Source organism: Silurus aristotelis (genome assembly GCF_946808225.1).
Source record: "Silurus aristotelis genome assembly, chromosome: 24".
Taxonomy (NCBI): Eukaryota; Metazoa; Chordata; class Actinopteri; order Siluriformes; family Siluridae; genus Silurus; species Silurus aristotelis.
This window is the reverse complement of record NC_139597.1, coordinates 5380016-5389373: the sequence shown is the minus strand read 5'-3', so window position 1 is coordinate 5389373 and position 9358 is coordinate 5380016. Positions and strand designations below refer to the sequence as shown.

The window sequence follows — 9358 nt, the reverse complement described above, 5'->3', positions numbered from 1 at the left end:
AAAGAATGTGTTATTATTTATATTTTGGCGCTTTTATTATTTAAATAGGGTTAGTGTTTTGAAGCTTAGCGATTAAGGAGTGATTGACAGCGCCGCCAGCCAATTAGATTGCAGAGAAACGGGCACGCGCTCGAATCCAATAAGCGAGCAGCGCCAATTTTAGAACGCGCGGATGGAGAAGGGAAATAAAGTGCGTCAGTGTTGAAATAAGCGCAAAGTAAATATGCATTTAAACACCGCCACTGCTGTGGTCTGTCTTTTATGCGCTGTTCTGGCAGTAGCAGATTCAGAAACGTGTGAAGGTGAGGGACGGCCTTTTCTCAGGTCTCTGAGCGCGTGTTGTGTTTCTGCGTGTAAAAATAGAAGCATGACTGTGACAGCAATTCCTGTGGAGTGCATGGAGTGGGAAACGAAAAGCATGCTGGAAGTGTGAAAAGTAGAACATCAGTGGAGTGAAATAAAACGAAGGTAATGAATGACGTGTAAAAGGAAAAACGTGCAAGCATGCATGAAGTGCGAAAGGAAAACGTGCTCGTATTAACAGACTGGAGAAGTTCCACTAAAAAATGATAAAGTTGTGTATATCATAAATGTCTACACTTATTCAGTAATTCAGTAACTATCTTTAAACATGTAATGAGTATTTGGGAAAATTGCTTTGCCTGCACACACTTCACCAAACACCACAATAGAGAGTGCATTACTTTTGCACGCGTGGAAAAAAGTCACACAACAGACCCTCTGCCAGCTTGTCTCAAATGCAAATGATCATGAATAGTCACTAAATATGAAAATACATTTATGACATCAACTGGCTACACTACAGCTACACTGGCCTTTTTTTTTTTTGCATTGCTACTTTTCCTGACCAGATTTGGGATTGATTATTTGATTGATTATTATATAGTTATTGGTTATTGGGAAAAAAAATAGTGATCAGTGATTGGTCATTGGAAAATCTAATCGTTGAATGGTCATTGTAAACAATAGTGATCAGTGATTGGTCATCCGAGAAGATAGGCCAAGCAAGTGCAACTAAGTCAGGCTTCACACATTGGTGTTTAGGAGCTTAACCTGCTCTCAAGTCATTTAATTAGTGCAGAGCAGTTGCTAACATCTTATATAAATTGCCGCATACACTATATAGCCAAAAAGCGTGTAGGCCATGACTAGTGCACTGACCTCAACAACATCAAACAGATATTGCACCTCAAGTTTCCACACACAACATCAGTGCCTATCTCACTAATGCTCCTAATGTTCAGCAAACACATATGGTGTGAAGGTTAAAAAATTTTTTTTAAATAAATATATATATATATATATATATATATATATATATATATATATATATATATATATATATATTTATTTAAAAAAAATTTTTGACAAACCAAGAGTACATTGGACCAGTGAACAATTTATTTTTTTTTGGCCAGATCAGCTTCAAAATGTTTTTTTACTCTGCTTAACAAGAAGCAAGCATTGTTGCCAGCTTTGGTATATATATATATATATATATATATATATATATATATATATATATATATATATATATATATATATATATATATATATATATATATATATATATATATATACCAAAGCTGGCAACAATGCTTGCTTCTTGTTAAGCAGAGTAAAAAAACATTTTGAAGCTGATCTGGCCAAAAAAAAATAAATTGTTCACTGGTCCAATGTACTCTTGGTTTGTCAATTTAACCCTGGCAGTCTCATTAGATCAGACCCACACACTGCACAAAATAAATATTAATGGAATGCCTTGCAAAGACACATTTGGGATGTATTTGAGAGGTGGGAGGAAATCAGAAAACCTGTAAAAACTTGCGATAATTGAGGAAAACATGCAGAAAAGCTCCACACAGAAGTAAAAAGTTGCTGAGGCAGCAACACTACATTCTGCACCACTGGCAACCTTAATAATGAAACAGAAACTTTGGAGGATGGGATTAGCATCAGCATAGAAATTTTTAGCATCAGTCACTTCCCTATTTGACTGAACAGCGAGAACAATCCTGCATGAAAGTATTGGTGAAAAACATCTACAAAATGTGAAGAAAAGAATAGTTAGTTCGTTGGTTGAATAGAGTTTATATTAGGTGCAAAAGAAGAGAAAAAAACGTAATAGAATTATCTGATAGATTTAAAAGCGCAAAAAGTGCAAAAAATCATAAATAAAAACAACTAATGATCTCTTCATCATGGCATCTGTTAGTGGGTGGGATATATTAGGCAGCAAGTGAACATTTTGTCCTCAAAGTTGACGTGTTAGAAGCAGAAAAAATGGGCAAGTGTAAGGATTTAAGCGAGTTTGACAAGGGTAAAATTGTGCCGGCTAGACGACTGGGTCAGAGCATCTACAAAACTGCAAAACTTTTTTTGGGATGTTCCCAGTCTGCAGTGGCCAGTGTCTATCAAAATTGGTCAAAGGACCAAACAGTGGTGTACCAGCAACAGGGTCATGAGTGGCCAAGGCTCAATGATGCACGTGGGGAGCGAAGGCTGGCCTGTGTGGTCCGATCTAACAGACGAGCTCACATTGCTGAAGAAGTTAAATGCTGATAATGTTTGACAGGTTTGTGTGTGTGTGTGTGTGTGTGTGTGTGTGTTTGTGTGGTATACAGTGTGTGTGGGATTTTTAGAGCGTCTCTACAGGTCCTTGGTGATCACTCACAAGGAACTGTCCTCAGCACTTGTAGAGGAGGAGCTTATGAAAGCATGTGCTGAAGCTACAGGAAAAGAGAACCGATTGGTAAAACACACACACACACACACACACACACACACACACACACACACACACAGTACACAGCCCAAATGGTTTCGGACCCCAGTGTTCCAAAAGGTCATAAAGAATGTATCCATATAAAATCTTCTAAAATAATTTATTAATAATAATAATAATAATAATAATAATAAAATATTTCAATATTATTGGAACAGCAAGAACAATTCCATTGTTTTTGCTATACAGTGAAGACATTTGTATTGTATTCACATTTTTATCATTTAAAAATTGGTTCAAACAAAAAAGGTGCCATGTTGAAAATGTTGACGTTGTTGAACATATCAGGAAATGGAAGCTGAATTTCTGATCTACGCCTTCAGCATTTAGCAAAAGAAAGAAAGAAAGAAATTGGCCTTTCTGTTTATCCTTATAGTTTTTGAGAACACTGTAGATCTTTCTTCCCCATGAAACTTGACTCATTTATTATACTTCAGTACAACCAAAATTCCTACTAGAATATTCATGTAATTGCTTGAAAGAACACTGTAACTCATTTATATTTATGAGAAGCCTTTAAACAGTAGTTTGTAGTCAATTCATGTTTTATTAGATATTTTAGAGTTTTGGAGGCGAAAATGTTTTTTTGCTGCATATCAACTTGTTCCTTTTAAAATCATTACAGAAACATAATATAAAAGTAGATTTATTATAAAAAAAAAATTGTCCAATTGAATGATGTTAGTACAAGTTCTTTTTTAAGGTCTCGTTTTCTTTCTCTGTCTATCTGAATGTGAATCACTTAGTGTTATTACCTCGGAGCCTCCAGTGATGCAGCAGCGAAAGTTACAGGTGAGGTGAGTCGCCCTCTCAGTGCGCATGTCCCAGTGCAAAAGATTTGCCAGCGACTCCAGCACAGAGACCAGCAGATCTGTGAACTCCAATATGGTAAGTACCAAGAAATTACATTGTATCACAACCTTTAGCGTTTGTTAGTTAAAGCAGTGTTTAGTATTTATTAGTATAGTAAAGCGAAATGATTTTTTTTATTCGGAAAATGTGTTTGTCAGACTTGAGGTTCAAACCAGTGATGTAGTGATAGTCAGACCCTCTCAGAATGAGATACATGGAAGTATGAAAATCAAAGCTTCAGAAAGAGAAGATCCGATGTTTATTTGAAAACCAAAAAATACAAAAATAAGGGGGGAAAAAACTAATAAATCAAGGAGTCCAAAGTCCAGAAATGAACATTTACTTTTCTGGAACACAAAACCCCCACAAAACAACATAAACAGAGCAAAAACTTACAAAGGTTAACTCCAGACAAGTCTGGAAAGCAAACACAAAAGGTAGGCCACACACATCCATAAACCAAGCAAGGAACCGAAACATAGAGGGAAATTAAATACACAATAGGGGATTGAACTCAGGTGGAAAGAATAAGCAATCGAGGAAGAAACAAAGGAACACATTGATGAAAAAAAGGACAACAAAGACAAAAAAAAAGACAGTGTTGGATTCAGAAGAAAAGGGTAAAAACTTCATTAATATGATTTTCCTTCTGAAGTTTAGCACTGCATATAACAAAAACCATTACACATATGTCATAACTCAGATATAATCACCTCCGCCTTAGACTTGCAGCCTCAGAATCACCATTTCTACATAGTGTAATAAAGCAGTTTCATAAAAATAACAGAATAACAATTTATTTAATCGTCTGAATGATTTCTAACGCCCACTGCTCACTGTATGAGTCTGAGTCACACCAGGCTATATGTAAAGAAGGAAACTTTCACACATTTTTATAGATTGTCAGACGATGGATAAATAATCAATAATCGAGCACTTTGAGGTGAGGATGCCTGATGATTTAACAATCGATGCCAAACTGGCATCTATATGTTTCCGTTATGTTGCGTTTTTTTACCTTGAATTACCACACATTATTGGACAGTCTGGTGTCAGATACAGACTGGTGTATAAGAGGCACAAATTAAACGTTTTAATTAAGTCCTCATTCAATTTTATTTTATTTATTTTATTATATATTCAATTATTCCCTTTAGCACTTTTAAGAACAGTTTTACAGAAACTGTAAACTATAAAACTGTAAAACTTGTATTATAGATCTCTAATAAGCAAGCCAAAGGTGACAGTGTTGATGGATAAAACCTTTAAAAGAGAACACAATGAAACGGAACCCATTCATTTCTGGGTAACACCTTATAGTGGGATTATCAATCAAATTTTTTCAGGGATGAGCAGAGAACATACAACAAATCTGCAGTATACAGGTGAGATTATCCACAGATACAATAATAAATCATGGGTATAAACTGTTTTTGGGAAGTACAGATCTGTAAGGATTCCCATGTGGGACCATCTATAAAAGCAGGAAATTAGTCTTAAGTTTTGAAGCTCTAAGCAGAAGTAGAGCATCCGGATGAATCAGTCAAGTCCAGAAGTAAGATTTTAGTTTTTTTTTTTTTATTAAATATCGGGCCAGTCAGTTTGAGTCAGCAAGTATAAAACATTTGGGTTGTGTTTTAGTTTTTTTTTTCAACCTGAAAGTTCTGATATGTACGTCAAAGACTGAAATCTAAACAAATCCCTTGACATCAGTAGTGTGGAAATGAAAATGATGTGTAAGGAAATGCATTTACTGTTCAGAAAATGCAAGCAGCAGTGAAGCTCCTCGATGGAGAAATGAACTTTTAGAGATCTAGCAGGTGCCTGAGTATCTGTAACACCACAGACACCTCAAATAATCACAGCCAAAGATTCGCTGAAGGTTTAAAATGCCGATAACGAAGGTTTGTTAGCAAAGTTAGTAAAGTGGAAGCTCAGTGGTTAAACTGTTGGACTTCTAATCAGATGTTTATGAGTTTAAATTCCAGCACCACTAAAATGCCACTGTTGGGCCTTTAAACTAAGCCCTTAACCTTCAATTGCTCAGTTGTGTAAATGATAATTGTAAGTTACCCTGGATAAGAGTGTTTGCAAAAAGCTGTACATGTGCAGCCTTCTTTAAGTGTGACTATGTGTTTTGTCTGTTTTATCTATATATGGCTGCTGATTCACATAATCAAAAGAATAACGTATGATGCAGTGTAAAGAGAAAAGAAGATTCTGGCAAAGGAATGTTTCTCTCTGCTGTATACATTTTCTAATTGTTGTGGGATTATCAGAATAACACAATAGGCTGTAAGGTTATAATAAAATATAATAATATAAGTTAATATATAGTCTATGTAGCAAGTTGGGCCATATCATTCCACCCCAGTGTGAATTATTGTTGTATAACTCCACAGCCTGTCCTGTGTTATTCCCTATTCAAATGAATACCAGTCACAACCTGTAATTAATTCTTTAACATCCTAGCTTATTACTTCAGGTATTCATCATGAAGCATATTAATCAGTAATTACAGTAAGGCTAATCAGATAGGTATATAATTAGGAACTGTACGTTTGGAGAAACTGAAAAATTCTGGGATCACTGGGTTCATCTCCTCTTCTTATACGGTACAAGAGTTTGCATTTCTCCAAACATGGTGGATTATGTGTATGTTCCAGAGCATCAAATGCTGGACTGGAGTCGAGCGACTCTGTCTAAGATGCGGGTGCTTGAGCTGAAGCGAGTGTTGGCCTCGTGGGGAGAAGAATGCCGTGGATGCCTGGAAAAGACTGAATTGATCGATCTTATCCAGGAGGTGGCCCCCAAGCACAGCCCACCTCAGCCTGGGACACATTCATCTGAACTCTGAGGGCCTCCTGGTGAAGCTCAATGCTGAGGACCTGCAGTGCAGATCTGAGAGGAATCTCCTTGTACTGCTTTGAGCTGAGAAAACATTGTTATACATGAAGTTCTGTGTTGTGAGTGTTGCAATTTCAATCCTGAGATGGTTTCATTCAGCTGTAGAGCTTTAACAATTTATAAAGCAGTTTCAGTGTATTGGATCTGAAGAACTGCTGACGGGTTTTCTGACCTGCATTTTCTTCATGAATAAAACAGAGGAAGCACTTGAGAGTATTACAATGTGCTAACTGCAGCGCTTATCGTTTAGCAGTGAATGTATTATTCTTAGTGTAATTTGCAGTGTGTATTTCTAACAACCAGAGGTGGAAAGTAATGAAGTACACATACTTTGTTACTGTACTTAAGTAGATTTTTTTTTCTGGTATCAGTACTTTACTTCATTATTTTTTACATCTTTTTACAAATATCTGTATTTTCTACCTGTTACCAACCAGGTTAGTTACTTTTAGTTTTAATCTATTTTCAGCCCATCAACCTATTTCTTGTCATTGTGCAGCTTTTTCAGTCTACCACTGGCAATGGGTAAAGTACACACATCCTTCACTTAAGTAGAAGTACAGATACTTTTGTGTTAAAAGACTCTGGTAAAAGTTGAAGTAGTGACTATACTTTGTCACTCAGGTTAAAGTAAAGAAGTACTTACGTAAAGAAAAGTAAATTACCACTAGATGTTTTAGTGTCACGCTGGTAACTGGACCTCACTTCATATGAATATATTAAAACAAAAGAATTAAACATTGTGTTGTCTAATTCATGTGTCCAGGCGGAACAACCACCGTATAGAACACAATCAGAAAAAAGATAATGATGATCATGTGATCAGGAATGTTTCTGTTTTCAGTCATGTTTACATCACTGACTCCCTCTGTCTCATCCACATTAACCCCAGACTTCTTGTTGCCTTCTGACTTGCATGTTGTAGGTAGGTCGAAAAAGCCGCACATAGATTGAAACTAAAGTAACGAGCCTTGTTTAAAAATCTTCCAGAAAAATCTATTTAAGTACAGTAAGAAAGTGTTTGTAATTCATTACTTAACACCTCTGCGCTACACAATGCCCCATTCTGAGAAACACCATTTCTACAATGAAGCATGGTGATGATACTGTAGCATCATGTTGGCCGTCACCATTTATACTGATTTTACCGTAAGTATACTTGTATTTCCAACCCTGGTTTTTCTCCTCTTTCAAACTCCTGGTGCAATTTTTTGCGGGCTCAATTTCATTACTCACATTTTGCTTGTAATTAGCTTTGGAATGGAGGTTAAGCATAAACTAAATGTGCTTTTTAATTGTTACGTGTACATTACAGCACAGTGAAATTATTTTTTCACATATCACAGGGATGTTGGGTAACTGGGGTTAGAAGGCAAGGTCAGCTATAATACAGCCCCTGGAGCAGAGCATTAAGGGCCTTACATAAGGGCCCAAGAGTGGCAGCATGACAATACTCGGGCTTGAACCCCTGACTTGAACTCCTGTTTTCTGGGCCAGAAAATCCTGTGGGTTTTTCCATACTGAAAAAAAATCAACATTTACATTTACGCCTTGTAGCAGACACCCTTATCCAGAGCTACATACATAAATGCTCTGAAGTCTCTATCAATGTATTAATCAACACTGGTTTCCTGGGTTGCAAACTTACAATAATGAAGAAATTATAGCACCCTTTTTTTTAACAAATGAAACAAGCAGTGTTAGTTCAAGTGTGTCAGGAAGAGGTAGGTTGTTTGAACGCAATGTTCGGAGATCTAGCGGGAGTTTATTCCACCACTTTGGTGCCAGAACCGAAAAGAGCCCTGATGTATATTTACTTCTCACTCTGAGAGATGGTGGGACCAGTCTTTTCGACTTCGGAAGAGGTAAATACGACAAAAGCGGGATGTTCCTATGAAAAGTTCTTGTCCAAACGTTGACTGGACAACAAGTCTTTCCACGACTTGTTTCCTACCTCAGACCATACCTCAGAATTGGATATTTGACTAGCAGGTTCACAGGCACCGTCCACGCCTCCTGAGTGAGTGCCTGTCAGAGCCGAAGTGCGAGTGTGCAAGTATGAATTGCATAATTGCTCGTGTCACACTTGTGACCTTTCGGCAGTATTGCATTGTTGTGATCAGAGCATCAGACACACTCTGAAAGCAGTACGCCCACGCACCACAAGATTGCTGATGTTTACATTTAGCTGGTTGCCATGGTGATGATTAGCATTTGCTTGCCTATTTCGAATGAGCTCCCTTTTTTTTTTTTTTTGCTGACAAAGTTTCGAAATCACTGAGCCAATCAGGAACATTATTAACCTTGGTGGGGGCTCCATCTCTCTCCTTCTCTTAATTTTTCTCTCTCTTTCTCCATTTCTATTATCTTCCCCCTTAATCACATTCCCCCACTTGTTCTGACCAGTGCCTCTTCTCGTCTATTATAGCAGTTCAGAGAATGAGAAGGAAGGAGAGATAGAGAGTGAGTGATACAGAGAGTGAGAGAAACAGAGAAGCAGGCCTTGCCCACGCAATAGAGTGGGAGACCGAGCCCCTCTCTCTCTCTCTCTCTCTCTCTCTCTCTCTCTCTCTCTCTCTCTCTCTCTCTCTCTCTCTCTCTATCTCTCTATCTATCCCTCTGAAAATGCACACATACACACGCATACACACACACACACTCACCACACACACACACACACACTCACACAGCTAGTCAGTGTATCATGCTTGCACTGTGTGGGCTGAGCTGAGCATTCCTGTCATACAGTAACAGTCTTTCTGCCTCCGCACTCTCCTCTCTTTCTCCACTCTC

The 9358-nt window shown here is 37.5% G+C and overlaps 2 protein-coding genes across 7 annotated transcripts in view; both read left to right on the top strand.

The window, feature by feature from the left end:
• The first annotated feature begins 129 nt into the window (after positions 1-129).
• cdnf (cerebral dopamine neurotrophic factor) lies at positions 130-6776 on the top strand. The gene is made up of 4 exons (XM_083528741.1): positions 130-302; positions 2646-2773; positions 3553-3694; positions 6325-6776. Exons 1-4 carry the CDS (start codon positions 224-226, stop codon positions 6513-6515), a joined length of 540 nt encoding a protein of 179 aa, XP_083384867.1. The 5' UTR covers positions 130-223; the 3' UTR covers positions 6516-6776.
• A 2495-nt stretch (positions 6777-9271) lies between these two features.
• shank3b (SH3 and multiple ankyrin repeat domains 3b) overlaps positions 9272-9358 on the top strand; it is a 37481-nt gene continuing 37394 nt past the window's right edge. For 4 of the 6 annotated variants that reach the window (XM_083528712.1, XM_083528723.1, XM_083528714.1 and 1 more), the window contains exon 1: positions 9288-9358. This exon is cut by the window's right edge and continues 316 nt beyond it. The gene's annotated coding sequence lies outside the window, so the exon portion shown is untranslated. The other 2 variants (XM_083528733.1, XM_083528721.1) reach the window with 1 other exon arrangement.